The 15902-nt window shown below is 39.5% G+C and overlaps 1 protein-coding gene across 1 annotated transcript in view; it reads right to left on the minus strand.

The window, feature by feature from the left end:
• The window catches only part of inpp5jb (inositol polyphosphate-5-phosphatase Jb), a 103892-nt gene that overhangs the window by 49483 nt on the left and 38507 nt on the right, over positions 1-15902 (minus strand). Inside the window, exons 2-4 of the mRNA XM_034170343.1 lie at positions 8038-8552; positions 3896-4003; positions 3531-3639 (exon numbers count right to left, since the gene is read on the minus strand). Of these exons, the coding sequence (XP_034026234.1) occupies positions 3531-3639; positions 3896-4003; positions 8038-8540 (720 nt within the window). The 5' untranslated portion in view covers positions 8541-8552. The remainder of the gene's footprint in view (positions 1-3530; positions 3640-3895; positions 4004-8037; positions 8553-15902) is intronic.

Here is a 15902-nt window from a genome sequence, read left to right on the forward strand (position 1 = left end):
CAGTTGAGGAAAAGAGATTTTGAAATGACTGGCTCAACCTGCTATTAAAGATAACAATGCTGTTAATTAAACAAAATGTCAAGATTTTCATGTGTTCCTGTTCTGGAAATTTCTTCTTGGCCAAACTTCACATACTTTCAGCATTCTCTCAATTACTACATAAACAGTGATGCCGGTAACGCGTTACTTAGTAACACGTTACTCTAATCTGACCACTTTTTTTTAGTAACGAGTAATCTAACGCGTTAATCTTTCCAAATCAGTAATCAGATTAAAGTTACTTCTCCATGTCACTGTGCGTTACTATTATTTTTCATTGTGGGTCGATAGCAGCATTAAACTTGGTCTGTGGGCAGGAGGTTGGGGTTCAACTGAACTGCCCACTTTAAGCAAGCTGTGAGCTTTTCATCCGCGTTTTTTTGCAGCTGCTCGACTCGTCCTCACCTCTTAAAGCGCGGGTGATCAGCACACCTGCACTGAGCTTTAACAAAGACATTTTTATACTTTTTCCCCTCCTTTATTTAGAATTCTGAGCTGAGCCGCTCCGTATCTGCACGTTAAAAACAGCTGATCCTCGGCGACGCGTCAACAACTAAACTGTTTTCCACTCAAATGCACCTAAACTCTCTTTCTGAGGACCACATGATGTGAAAACGCAATAAAACTTTCTTACCTGTAAATCTGGTCCTGTTTCTGCATAAATAAATGTTATCCATTCTTTGTGCTCAAACGCCAAAGCAGGGGCGAATCCAGATGGAATGGGGGCGTGGGGCAAGGATGTGCCCCCCTCACAACACCCCTAGATTAAAGGTCCAGTTTTGAAGCCGTTTTTTACTACAACTACTAATACTGCTTAAAATAATAATAATTTCGACAAGTAAAATGTTTAGAGAATTTAAATGTTAGAAAAATGTTAGAATTTAATAGTTACATTTATAAACAATGTAGGTTTGAAATTGCAAGTTTTACTGTTACAGTGCTGTCAACAGTTAAATATGAGGTCAAGAAAGAGGTCTTTATTTTACTTTTTATAAAACAAGTATTTGTTTTCATTGAAGTCAAGAAAGGGTGACTATAAAGTGAGTTTTGGCAAAACAGGTATCATTGTCATGTTGACGTGGGTTGTTGTCGGCAGCTGGGGAAAGTAACTAAATAAGTAACTAGTAATCTAACTTAGTTACTTTTACAATTGAGTAATCAGTAAAGTAACTAAGTTACTTTTTCAAGGAGTAATCAGCAATCAGTAATTGGATTACTTTTTCAAAGTAACTGTGGCAACACTGTACATAAATACTTGCCTGTTAACTCAGTTTGATGGACTGTCCGGTCATAAAAACCAAGATTTTTGTCCTGTGATCATGAGAATCATCTTTTTTCATGGATTGTCTTGTATGAAAATACACGTCATTATTTCATCTGGTTTTGTTGTACTGTTATTTTTTACAATTAATTATTATAAGGTAATATACATTTAATGTTTCTTTCTACTTTTTTGGAGGGGTAGGAGCAGTCTTTTCTTAGTTATTTCATTGGTTGTTTGGGTGTGAAAGCCCAGCCTTGACAGTAAAATACATTTCCTTTATCTCAAATACGCACATTTATCTCAAAACATCAATAAGGTCAGGTCTAGGAACATGTGCTGGTACAGTGTGCTGTTGCATCTATGTGTAGTAATAAACTATTTAAATGTTTACTGCCTTCGATTTAACACGATCATTACAGTTAATTCATCTAATACATTTGAGATTATTATACTATTCCATTAAAAAAAATAGTCGGGTAGAGATAGTGAGGGTTTGACTTCACATTATACAGTAGTGTTCAGAATAATAGTAGTGCTATGTGACTAAAAGATTAATCCAGATTTTGAGTATATTTCTTATTGTTACATGGGAAACGAGGTACTAGTAGATTCAATAGATTCTCACAAATCCAACAAGACCAAGCATTCATGATATGCACACATCTTAAGGCTATGAAATTGGGCTATAGTAAAAAAAAAAAAAAAAACGTAGAAAAGGGGGTGTTCAGAATAATAGTAGATCTGCTGTTGACGCTACAAACTCAAAACTATTATGTTCAAACTGCTTTTTTTTTAGCAATCCTGTGAATCACTAAACTAGTACTTAGTTGTTTAACCACAGTTTTTCATGATTTCTTCACATCTCGAGGCATTAATTTTGTTGGTTTGGAACCCAGGATTTTGCTCGTTTACTAGTGTGCTTGGGGTCATTGTCTTGTTGAAACACCCATTTCAAGGGCAGGTCCTCTTCAGCTAAGGCAACATGACCTCTTCAAGTATTTTGACATATCCAAACTGATCCATGATACCTGGTATGCATATATAGGCCCAACACCATAGTAGGAGAAACATGCCCATATCATATGCTTGCACCATCATGCTTCACTATCTTCACTGTGAACTGTGGCTTGAATTCAGAGTTTGGGGGTCGTCTCACAAACTGTCTGCGGCACTTGGACCCAAAAAGAACAGTTTTACTCTCATCAGTCCACAAAATATTCCTCAATTTCTCTTGAGGCCAGCTGATGTGTTCTATGGCAAATTGTAACCTCTTCTGCACATATCTTTTACTTAACAGAGGGACTTTGCGGGGGATTCTTGCAAATAAATTAGCTTCACACAGGCGTCTTTTAACTGTCACAGCACTTACAGGTAACTCCAGACTGTCTTTGATCATCCTGGAGCTGATCAATGGGTGAGCCTTTGCCATTCTGGTTATTCTTCTATCCATTTTGATGGTTGTTTTCAGTTTTCTTCCACGCGTCTCTGGTTTTTTTGTCCATTTTTAAAGCATTGGAGATCACTGTAGATGAACAGCCTATAATTTTTTGCACCTGCATATATGTTTTCCCCTCTCCAATCAACTTTTTAATCAAACTACGCTGTTCTTCTGAACAATGTCTTGAACGTCCCAGTTTCCTCAGGCTTTCAAAGAGAAAAGCATGTTCAACAGGTGCTGGCTTCATCCTTACATAGGGGACACCTGATTCACACCTGTTTGTTCACAAAACTGACAAACTCACTGACTGAATGCCACACTACTATTATTGTGAACACCCCCCTTTTCTACTTTTTTTTTTTTTACTAATAGACCAATTTCATAGCCTTAAGAGTGTGCATATCATGAATGCTTGGTCTTGTTGGATTTGTGAGAATCTACTGAATCTACTGGCACCTTGGTTCCCATGTAACAATAAGAAATATACTCAAAACCTGGATTAATCTTTTAGTCACATAGCACTACTATTATTTGGAACACTACTGTAAACTAAGCAGGCAGCAGAACGTAGCAAATAGACTGACATTATATTCCTGCTACAAATGATCACCTAATCTATCCATCCATCAATCTACAAGCAAAATGTGCCAAATCACCAACAGGAAGAACAGATCCTATCAGATTTCATTGCATGCATTTGAAGATAAGCGGTTTAACATTTTTAGCACACAAAATCTTGGCTATGTATGCATTTTTGTTTGTGTGTTTTGTTTTAAATCTGTTACTGACCAGCACATAACCGAAGGGGCTGAGCCTCTCCATGCAAACCTCACTCCATTGGTCTGTGAAGAGGGCGTCTTTCAGCCTTTTGTTAATCATAGAGTTCACTTCCTGCAGCCTGGAAGAACAGTCACACACAACAGTGCACAAGGGTCAAAAATGTCACAGCAGACAGAGATGCAAGAGCTTTGATCGTGAAAATGGGGGGCTATTAAACATAAGATAATCATAGCAGTGGAGAGACAGTGTGACAGCACTCTGGCTCAGAGCTGAGACTGCTCATTAAAGATACTCAGCACTGTCAATGTGGGACAGAGAAGATAAGACATTCAGCTTTTATGCAAAAGAAACTGCTGCCACTGCAAAGCACTTACCCAATGATGTACATGTCTGTATTTCCATCTCCCACATTTAGCCCCAGCAAGGAAGTGATGTCATCAGGTGGCATGGCTGAACCCACATTCCAAGTAATAATGTGCACCCTGCTGACAAAGGCAGTTATGCAACATTTCTTATATATTTTCTCATACAATCCTTGATACAGAGAGCAAGCAAGTAGACTGTCATGTGGAAGAGAACCTCAGTAACTGGTACCATATCTTTGTAAAAAGAAGGTGAACTTAGTGCTGGGCGGTATACTGATTCATACCGAATACCGGTGTTTTTTTTTTCTACGATATGAATTTTAGAAATAACTCCATACCGGTGAGTGCGTTGCGCAGAGCGGCGGAACGCCGTGCCCGCAGGGCATTGTTTGAGTGGGGACAGTTTAGCGGTTGCACCAAACAAGCAGCATGAGTACAGCCCATGTAGAGTGAATGGATGTTTAGCAGTGAGCATAATGGCAAAACAGGGGGAAACTTCTGAAACTGAACAACCAGAACGAGAAACTGAAAGAAGAACTTGTACCGAAACGAGGAGCTGTGTCCGTTGTTTGGAAGTACTTTGGGTTTAAAAAGTCCGACGGTGACCAAACTACAATACTATGCAAATGCTGTCACGCTAAAGTTGTAGCAGCAGGAGGAAACACGATCAATTTACTCCACCACCTCAGCCGCAAACATGTCTGGAATATCAGGAATGTAAACTACGAGCTTCGTCTTCCTCATCTGCAGGTAAAGTTAAAGCAAGCTGCACACCTTTTCTGTTATGTTATTTATTTATGGATGATTCCTTACTGAATGTTCAGGGAATAAAGAAGTTTTACTTCAGTTACTTTGGAGTTACTAAGTTACTTTGGAGTTACATGAGTCATATAGTTTACATAGTTTACATTGTTTTCAAAAGATGTTGGAAGTTGGAAAACTTGCATAATAAAAAGGTCTGTATTTTGACTACAACAATCAAGCATTCTGATTCCTCTTCATTAATACTAGTGTGGACATTCATTTTTCTACAATATTCACTCCTCATAACAGTAGAATACGCCATTCCAAGCCATTTTATTGCAGTAATTATTCTCTAAATCATTAGAAAATAAGGCAAACACCCAGTTGTGCTTGAAAAGAAAAAATACTGTCAAATACCGTGAAACCGATATAATTTAGAAAAATACCGTGATATACATTTTTGGTCATACCGCCCAGCACTAGGTGAACTTTTATCCTACTTGATTTTATTTACAAAATCTGTTAAACTGTTGCCTTAAAGAAGTTTTTCAAAAGGTGAAACTTAACAGGTTAAGTTGTATGACCAAAGACGTTTAAGTTCAGTACATTCAGTTAAATGTTCTATGTTAACAAAACTTAACCCATTTAGTTTCACCATGTGTAAAAATGCAACTAGTTTAAAAGCAACACACGATATTCTGGGAAGTCAGAAACCTTAAACACGAGACGAAAATCCTCATCTACAAAGTTGCTATTATGGCAATCCTGCTGTACAGATCTGAGACCTGGACCACCTACCGCCACCACCTGAAGGCCCTCGAGCGATTCCACTAGCCAACATACAAACTTGAGCACCCTGGCTGAAGCAAAGATCCAGAGTATCGCGTGTGTCATCATCAAGAACCAGCTTCAGTGTATGGGTCACACAGTTAGGGTGGATAACAGCCGACTTCCCAAGCAGATCTCCTACTCCCAATTGAACAAAGGAAAACAGTCCAGTGGAGGGTGGAAGAAATGCTACAGGGACTTCCTGAAGCACAACCTCAAGCGCTGCTCCATCGAATGGAAGACTTGGACAGAACAAGAGAGGAGCCGAGCCAGCTGGCGAGTGATGATCCGTACGGGAATGGAAGTCTTTGAATAAACGCAGATGAACACAAAGAAGAAAAGGAGAAAGAGAAACAGCAAGATCCTGACCGGCAGAAGCTTCCCACAGCATCAGAAACTGTGCGCATCAAGTCTGGGCCTGTTCAGTCATCTCCAGATCTGAGAATCAATTAAGAAACCATCTTCCTCGCCACCAAAGGATTGGCACAAATCGGAACGTCAAATAAATCAAGATGCATGGTCCATACAAATACCAAATCCCAACCAGATTTTTCATGTATTTAAAGAGAATAACAAACTTTAAATTATTCATGTGAATACGAGCGTGAATGTGTGAGCCATGTGACACCATTAACACATATATAAGGAAGTGGCACTAAGAATATATATTTAAAACAATACTTTTAGATTTTTTAAAATTGCAGTGGTTAAATGGTTTTTGATTTAAAAAAATTTTAGATTCACTCAGCTTTTCAACTAACTAAATCAGAAGAGCTACAGTAGTGTTCAGAATAATAGTAGTGCTATGTGACTAAAAAGATTAATCCAGGTTTTGAGTATATTTCTTATTGTTACATTGGAAATGAGGTACCAGTAGATTCAGTAGATTCTCACAAATCCAACAAGACCAAGCATTCATGATATGTACACTCTTAAGGCTATGAAATTGGGCTATTAGTAAAAAAAAAGTAGAAAAGGGGGTGTTCACAATAATAGTAGCATCTGCTGTTGACGCTACAAACTCAAAGTGAATCACTAAACTAGTATTTAGTTGTATAACCACAGTTTTTCATGATTTCTTCACATCTGCGAGGCATGGAGTCAACCAACTTGTGGCACCTTTCAGCTGTTATTCCACTCCAAAATTCTTTAACAACATTCCACAATTCATTCACATTTCTTGGTTTTGCTTCAGAAACAGCTTTTTGATGTCACCCCACAAGTTCTCAATTGGATTTAGGTCCAGTGATTGGGCAGGCCACTCCAAAACATTAATTTTGTTGGTTTGGAACCAGGATTTTGCTCGTTTACTAGTGTGCTTGGGGTCATTGTCTTGTTGAAACACCCATTTCAAGGGCATGTCCTCTTCAGCATAAGGCAACATGACCTCTTCAAGTATTTTGACATATCCAAACTGATCCATGATACCTGGTATGCGACATATAGGCCCAACACCATAGTAGGAGAAACATGCCCATATCATGATGCTTGCACCACCATGCTTCACTGTCTTCACTGTGAACTGTGGCTTGAATTCAGAGGTCGGGGGTCATCTCAAACTGTCTGCGGCACTTGGACCCAAAAAGAACAATTTTACTTTCATCAGTCCACAAAATATTCCTCTATTTCTCTTTAGGCCAGTTGATGTGTTCTTTGGCAAATTGTAACCTCTTCTGCACATGTCTTTTATTTAACAGGGGGACTTTGCGGGGGATTCTCGCTAATAAATTAGCTTCACACAGACGTCTTCTAACTGTCACAGCACTTACAGGTAACTACAGACTGTCTTTGATCATCCTGGAGCTGATCAATGAGCGAGCCTTTGCCATTCTGGTTATTCTTGTATCCATTTTTATGGTTGTTTTCCGTTTTCTTCCATGCGTCTGTTTTTTTTTTTTTTTTTTTTTCCATTTCAAAGCATTGGAAATCATTGTAGATGAACAGCCTATAATTGTTTGCACCTGCATATATGTTTTCCCCTCTCCAACCAACTTTTTAATCAAACTACGCTGTTCTTCTGAACAATGTTTGGAACGTCCCATTTTCCTCAGGCTTTCAAAGAGAAAAGCATGTTCATGTTCCTTAAATAGGGGACACCTGATTCACACCTGTTTGTTCCACAAAATTGACGAACTTACTGACTCAATGCCACACTACTATTATTGTGAACACCCCCTTTTCTACTTTTTTTTACTAATAGCCCAATTTCATAGCCTTAAGAGTGTGCATATCATGAATGCTTGGTCTTGTTGGATTTGTGAGAATCTACTGAATCTACCGGTACCTTATTTCCCATGTAACAATAAGAAATATACTCAAAACCTGGATTAATCTTTTTAGTCACATAGTACTACTATTATTCTGAACACTACTGTATGTTCAGTTGCTTTGTCATTGAAACAGTGTCACAATGTTCACGGAAACCCTGACAAATTTGAGACACACCACAAAAACCAGGAACATCAACACTGAGGTAAAAAGCTGACAATGTCCATTTTTTATTTTTTATTTAAATAAATGCAATGGCAGCAAAGCGAAAAATGTAATAAATGACTGGACAGCCAGATAAGGAAACTTGCCTGAAGTCTTCCACAGTCTGAGGCTGAGTGTCAGCTGTGCCCACCACAGAGAGGGCCCTCTGTGCATGGGGATTTAGGTGAGGAGGCAAAGGCTCACTGGTGGCTGCTTGAGGGACTGAAGCAGCCCTGACTGGATGGTAACCTGAGCCTTTGATGCCAGTTTTTATGGTAGGTATGGCATGCTCTCCCAATGGTCTGACTGCTGCAGGGCGTGGGGCCTTATGACGGCTCGGCATAGCACCATCAGGAATGCACTCTTCCTGGCTGTCAACTGGAGTGGGTTTGGCTTTGGTCTCAGAGATGTCTACAGATCCCTCTACTCTGGTGCTTCTCTGAGGTCGGCGAGGCCTGGCAGGTGCAGCAAGCTGGGCAGCATTAGGACTGGTAGCTGGATTTACAGCAGGTGGCACAGGTGGTACAGCTGGCACTGCCGTTGAAGCTTCTGCTGCTCCACCTGCGCTGGCTGACTGTGTCTGACTTTGGCTCTGATTATCTTGGTCCATGTCTTGATATTTCTGTAACGAGAAACATAAATAAAATATCAATGTTTCTGTTTGTGAGACTTTTTTCTTCTTAACATTTCAATTGTTAAGATCAAAATGCTGATCCACATGAACAGAATTTCTATTAGAAATAAGGCACCCAGCTGGTTGCAGTGTGTCAATGCTGCCAGCTAACATTTTGACTTTGCTTGACAGCATCAACTGAATCATTTAAAGAAGACATCAGACACATTTGTGAGACCCAGGGGAACAGATGTTGACACATGAAGCCTTGTTTCAGTGTTTAATGTAGTTCCTGAAATATGTTCATTAATGTATTTGAGGCAATGACCTCTGATTTGACCTTAGATGTATGACCTTGACATGACCAGTGTTGCAAGAACACTGTACACGGAGTTTATCCACCAATACTTACTGAATTTTTTCTTTGCGTTCTGAAGATATTGGTGTAGACATTCACCAATGACCTCTGACTTAGCCTTTAAACTATGACCTTGATATGACCTGAGAGAGAACAGTTCCAGTTTTATTCACCAAGTTTGACTGAAACTGGTCTTTGTATTTTGAAGATATCACCGCAAACAGCAGACAACCTCCCAGATGGCTCTGACCTTCAACCTGTGATTTCGACATGACCTGTATTACTAGACGATGGACCACTGAGTTTATCAGCTATGACTGAAACTGTGCTTTGTGCTTTAAAGATATTCTGACTCACAAACAGACACGCCATGACAATAGCTACTTTCCGCCTCGTGGCAAGGCTTCAGCACAGAATGCAACCTCCTTCACAAATTACTCAGTTCAGCTGATGAGTGCAGGACAGTCATGAGATTTTATTGACCAAGTAGGACAAGTGATCATTCAGGCCACTAACATCACAACTTGCCAATTAACAATTTTGCCAATATTCTGAAAATGCATGTGTTGACTAAAAGTAAGTCCCTTTGAATGCTCCCTTGTTTGCACTCAGGGTCGCCACAGCAAATCTAAAGTGGATCTACATGTTGAATTGGCACAGGTATTACACCAGATGCCCTTTCTGATGCAACTCCACATTACATGGAGAAATGTGGCAGGGGTGGGGTTTGAACCAGGAACCTTCTGCACTGAATTCAAGGGCACTAACCACTTGGCCATCACCCCTGCCCTCAACACTTTACAACAGAAAAAAGGCATTACTCCAATGTTACCTTTTCATTTTCTTACTTCATAACTTTCCAGAAACTCTCAAATGAATCAGTGGGAAAACTAAGCGGAAGCACATCTTAGAATCTTTTCTTCTTGTACCAAAGCTCCCAGCTCATCCTCCAGTAACCAGGGAGATGCTCAGTGCAGTTCATATCACTCAGAGCACCTGCCACAACACTTGCCATGAAGAACAATCAAACAGCAAAAGTCAGCGGCACAGAACAAGCAACATGGAGAGAGAAGCCACAGACAGCAAGAAAAGAGGACAACAAGATGGAAAAATGTTTTTCTTTCATCCAATATTGGATGCCATTGCTGGTGTGAATGTCTTATTTGTTGTCTTTTTGGGTGATTGGCTTGTTTTTTAAAAATGCATCATCAAGTGTGGTCAGTAACGACAAAACCAACCTTCCCTCCTGCTCAGATTTCTGCTGCTTCAGAAAGCTCTTATGTGAAGCCGCTTTTGAAAATGTTGGCAAACGCTCGACTTACCGTAGTTTCGCACCTGTGGCCTTCTGCCTATCATACAGAGGCAAATCCCTTAGTCTGAATTAGGACTGAATAACACTTATTTTCATAGCTGATTAATCAAGAAACAAATCGCCGATTAACTGATTAGTTGTTTGGGTCCATAAAATGTCAGAAAATGGTGAAAATGTTGATCAATGTTTCCAGAGTCCAAGGTGATGCCTTGTTTTGTCCACAACCCAAAGATAAATCAGTTTTCACAGGTAAGACGCGGAAATCAGAGAATTAGGTCATTTTCTTTAACAACTCAAAAATGATTAATCATATGAAAATAGTGGTGTACTGATGTTATATTTGATTAATAATTGATTATCGATTAACTGTTGCAACTCTAGTCCTACAGTCAAAATTGAAAACATCAATAGCAGAAAATATTAAGTTAAAAATTCTGTCATCCAGATCCAGGTCAATGCTATATTAATTTGTGCCATGGTGACTCGTTTTTAATGTGATAACTATGTTAGTTTTGATGCAGTTACCGTAAAATTGGCAAAAGCTATTTGCCTAACCGTTGGGCATATAAATATAAAGTCTTACCTTATTTGGCCCACCTGTGACCGTGTATTTGACACGTTTGTGTATCTAAACGACATTTTTACACCACTTTTTTATATACGCGGCGTGAAAGGCAGCGTATGTTTGACACATTTAACGGCGCCGTCTTTAATTACTGTGAAAAAAACACCGCAATGGATGAAAGTAGACAAATTTCATAAGTATTTTGATCGGAAGCCTGTTAATGATGACAAAACAGTTTTTATGAACAAAAATGCTGCTTGTTGCCTGTAAAATGGTATTTGTTTTGACACAGTTCCCTGTGTGTGATGAGCCAACAGAACTGCTTTAATCACAGCCCCTCCCCGAGCTGTGAATCCTCCCGCAGTCCGGTGAAAAAAATAGACGCCCTTTTACCCCGCATGAAACCGGAAGTGAATTTACAAGTGCGCTCATTGGTCATTGTGGTTGGGCGTAGCGCTCCCGTATTTACTTTAGTGAAGCCAACCGTTGGGCATACAGCCACTCGCGTAAATTACGGTAATTACAGTCTGCGAGGAAGATATGCAGCTGGTTCCACACTCACACAGCTGTTTAGAGGGGAACGCAAGGAAAAAAAGAAGTTGAAATTAGAATCTTAGATCAGTTTTGCTTCTTTTCTTGCTTCTTTTTTGTACTTGTTCATGATTTGGACAAGGCCTATTTTACTCACTGATACTGATCAAATTGCAATTTAAAACAACAATTAAGTATTTATTTAGAAAGTATGTATGACATTGGACACCTTGCTCACATTTGGGACCACAAGAAAAAAGAAAATCATTACTCAACTAATTTTTAAAAAAGAAAAAAAAAAATCCATGTAGCATTGTCCTTTTTTAGGATCTAGCCAATGGCTGTGTCGTGTGTGTGAAGTCAGACTGCTTTGATCTTGAGTGACAAGTAACTGGAATTGAACCTTGTAATGAATAATCCTTGGCAAGTACATTTCACAGCAAAGAAAGTTGCGCATATACCCCTGTAGTTGTTGCAATCCAGGCAACCGCCATGGCCTTTTCAGAATGAGGAAACAAATCCTTAACTGAACACAAATGGTCCATTTTTTTAAGTTTAAAAAAAAGTTGAAGATATCAAGTTGGAATAGTCAGTGACATTAGATTTTGACTTTTTTTCATTTTACTGACTGAATTATTAATTTATCAATCATTGTTTTAAAAAAAAAAGTCAATAGTTTTAGCCCTATAACAGTGGAATTGTTGGAACAAATGACTGAATATGGTTCTCTCATCGATCATGTCCAGGCAAACACTAATGAAACAGTGTGTTAAGATTATACCTACATCATGATGTCAGAAGGCAGATACATCAAGAATGGTAAGTAAAGGTAAGAAAGGAAAATTAGCAGAGAATCTGGATCACCACCTAAAATCTAATAAAAATGGTTCCCTGACCATCTCTTGAAAAAACTGTTTCATTCAACAGGTCCACAAATGCAAATGAAACAAACCATGACTGTAAACATAAAACTTGTTTCACACTTGTTACACTTAAAATATTGTTTGCTCTCTGTTACAGATTAGGCCACCAAATGTACATAGATTTTTCACAGACCTGCTGGGTCAGCACAGACCAATTAATTTTTTTATTTTATTTTTTCTTAAACACAGGATTTGTGATGCGGACCCTCATCTACAATGGTAAATTTCAACCAGCATGCCATGCTGCAAATCCCAAGGTGACAATGACAAAGAAGTCAGCCATTTTCAAAATTATCAGCATGCAATAGTTACTACAAATGTACCGGCATATGTACTACAGCATTTTCATGGGATGCGTGTGGATTGAGGGCAATTTCTGGAAACAAAGATATATCGCAATATATATATCGCTATGGGCACAAAAAAAATCACAACGGCAATTTTCCCATTATCGTGCAGCCCTATTGGTTTCCATTAAATTCATGAGCTGAGATGAATTCTGAATTGAGGTAGCAAGCAGGATGCAGAATTATAGTTCTAAAATTCTGAATTTTGCACAGCACTGCTACTACAAGTTCAACACTTTCAATCCATACAGATACACGTCTGAGGGTCAAGTCAGATATTAGTCTTGATCCAAGACAATAGCAATCACAGATACCTGAACCTCTAACTGGTGATTTTATCCAAACTTTTGTATACGCATTCACAAGCCACACTTTCCATATGGCTGAAAAAAGTATCCTGTTGCAGTACGGGTAAGACTTTTTGTTGTGAGGGTTGTTTTCTCACAGATAGAGAAACAAAAAAAATGTCTCATAATTACTCATATGACCTTTGTGGTGTGGGTGCAGGGAGACCATGACTTTCATGAAGAGAGTACAACTGCATCTATTAAGCTATGGGTGCTTGGGTAGCATGCTGCACTTCAGTCTGCCAATAGTCGGAGTACCTCCAAGGGCATAATGAATTTTCCATGTATCACAATTTGTAAGGGGATTGTGGCAAACAGTGAGAAGTGGGTGGGTGCAAAACGAGGGAGAGCAAGACCCGTTCTGCACAACACTATTTGCTGAATTGATGAGCTCTCATTTTCAGGGCTTTAAGAGTGTCTGTCTGTCTGACTCACTCACCCGCGCGCGCACACACACACACACACACACACACAGAGAACAGCCACTGAATACACTCATTTACCTCACCTGTTTTTCCCGCTTTGCACATCTGAAACACAGCGCCATTTATTCCTGACTTCCTGACTGATAATTTATCGCCTCACCACTCTGCAACTCATTCTCTCCTTCCTGTCGATGCTATGACATAACACTCATGATTCTCCTTCAACAGACTGCATTTTTCCTTCAGCTCCCCTCGTCACGGTCACTATCAATACATGAACACGACCCGCAACATCAACATCACCATTCCAACAGGGAGGCCCAGATTACAAGTCTGTTCAGCTATATCCAGAATACTGTAATAACACAGTTACTTGAATCATAAGAAAACACAGTATTCAGATGTGAAGACCAATCACAGAGCATTTTCAAGGCAAAAAATTACAACGTGCTGTACAGGTTGAACAATGCTAAAGGCCCCTTCAAACTAGGGCTGAAACGATTAGTCGAGTAACCTCGAATAATTCGATAACAAAAATGTTCAAAGCAAATTCTGTGCTTCGAAGCTTCGTTTAATGTTGTAGTACATAGCCAGGCCTGTGTGTGGGCGCGGTAGCATCCCAGAAAAAACAAACAGAAGAAACTAGAGCATGCATAAGCACTATGAAAATTAGCATAATAGCTACAGCTTTCCAACACGACACACAAGAGTGAATTAAAGCCTTTTAGGAAAAAAAACGGTCCACAGTGATCATCTGAAATACTGTGCATTTAAAGCAAAGCACTGTGTTTGTCTGTTTTTTTTATAAAAAAAAAAACACAGTTTGATCCCTGCCCGCTCTCCGCTCTACGTGTAGATTGGGGGCCCAGAGGGGTCAGCCTAGCTCAAAAGGTAACAATCTGTTGTGTACAGCAAGGATCTATGTACTTTGACAAAGAAATGGAAGTCTGCCGGTCCCCTGCTGGTGGGTGTGGTCCTCAGGGCAGGATAACAAAGAAAAGCAAGTCAAAATGTAATAAGGATAATAAAGTGTATTAAAAATGATCAATGACATAAGTTTTTGGTGGTGGGGTATCCCTGCCAGACCTAATCAAGGGGCACCAAAAATCTGCTATATCAGCTCGTGGGGGTAACAACTTCAAACTAACTTCAAATTTATCACTATAGGGCCACTTTATCAGAAATGAGCATGACAGACATTTTCAGTGTGAGGGTCCGAGCCAGCGACCCCAAAAATAGAGTGCCTTGATTACAGAGAGTGGCAACATGAGGAGTCGAAAAAAAATGGTACCATGGGTTCAAATGCCTTTCAATGTTAATCTCCTCCACCAGTGTCCTCCTTTTCAGAGGTCACTTAGCTGTGCCAAGTACCTGACTTATGGATATCGTCAATCATATCCCTGTCGCAAAAAACTCATTCCCCAAACAGCTCAATGATTTTAGACCAGTAGCCTTACGTCACTGTGGTATGAAGTCTTCGAGAAAATTATGAAAGGATAGATTATTTCAAATATGGAGGGGAGCATCAACCCACTCCAGTTTGCTTATCAGGCAGGTAAGCTGTAGAGGATGCCAAGCTTTTTATCCTTAATTGCCTCTACAGACATTTGGAAAAACCTCAAGGCCTATGTTCACTTTTGTTCGCTGATTTTTCCTCGGCTTTTAATTTGATGCAGCGCCATCTTTTACTTAAGAGGCTAATAGTGTGATTTAAATTGCCCCACCAGATTGTTTAATGGTTGTCAGATTTTTTAACTAACAGAAAGCAGAGGGATTTTGTAAATTGTTGTGTTTCAGACTCCTTAGCTTTGTCCACCGTTCACCACAAGGTGTGTCTTTTCCCCCCCTACTTTTTATTTTATACACAGATGAATGCAGAAGCGTTAGGCAAGTGTAGCTACCTAGTCAAGTTTTCTGATGACACTGGCTCTGCTGTCCCTTCTTCAGGAGCTGAGTCAGGACACAGGGAGGCCCTCGATGATTTTGTTTCATGGTATAACAAAAATTATTTTGACCTAAATGTGTCTAAAACTAAGGAGCTCATAACTGATTTTAGACGTAATAAAAGTTCAGTTACAGACAGCATCATTCATGGCAAAGCTGTGGAAAGAGTTCCTGCATATAAATACCTAGGCACCTTTTTTGACGAGAAGCTGAAATTTGATGTGAATACTGCAGATATTGTGAAGCGAGGGCAACAGAGAGTCTATTTCCTTTGTAAACTGAACTCTTTCTCTGTCAGCCCTGTTATTATGTGTCGTTTTTAATCAGTCTTTTATTGAAAGTCTCCTGTGTTTCTCTTTCATCTGCTGGTTTCCCAGCCTCGCACTGAAAGATAAAAACAGCTTGTACAGTATTATAAAAACATGTTCACTGGAGTGAAATTTAGGCATCTAACCAGTTTTTGTGACCAGCAAATTCTGAGGAAAGCAAATTGTATTTTGTCTTCTCCTGGTCACGTGCTGGCAGGTGAATTTTCCCTGTTGTCTTCAGTCGTCGCTTTTTTTTCACCCTGTCTGTAAGACGAACCGTTTTTAAAATCTTTTATTCC

Source organism: Thalassophryne amazonica, chromosome 5 (assembly GCF_902500255.1).
Source record: "Thalassophryne amazonica chromosome 5, fThaAma1.1, whole genome shotgun sequence".
In the NCBI taxonomy this organism is placed as follows: Eukaryota; Metazoa; Chordata; class Actinopteri; order Batrachoidiformes; family Batrachoididae; genus Thalassophryne; species Thalassophryne amazonica.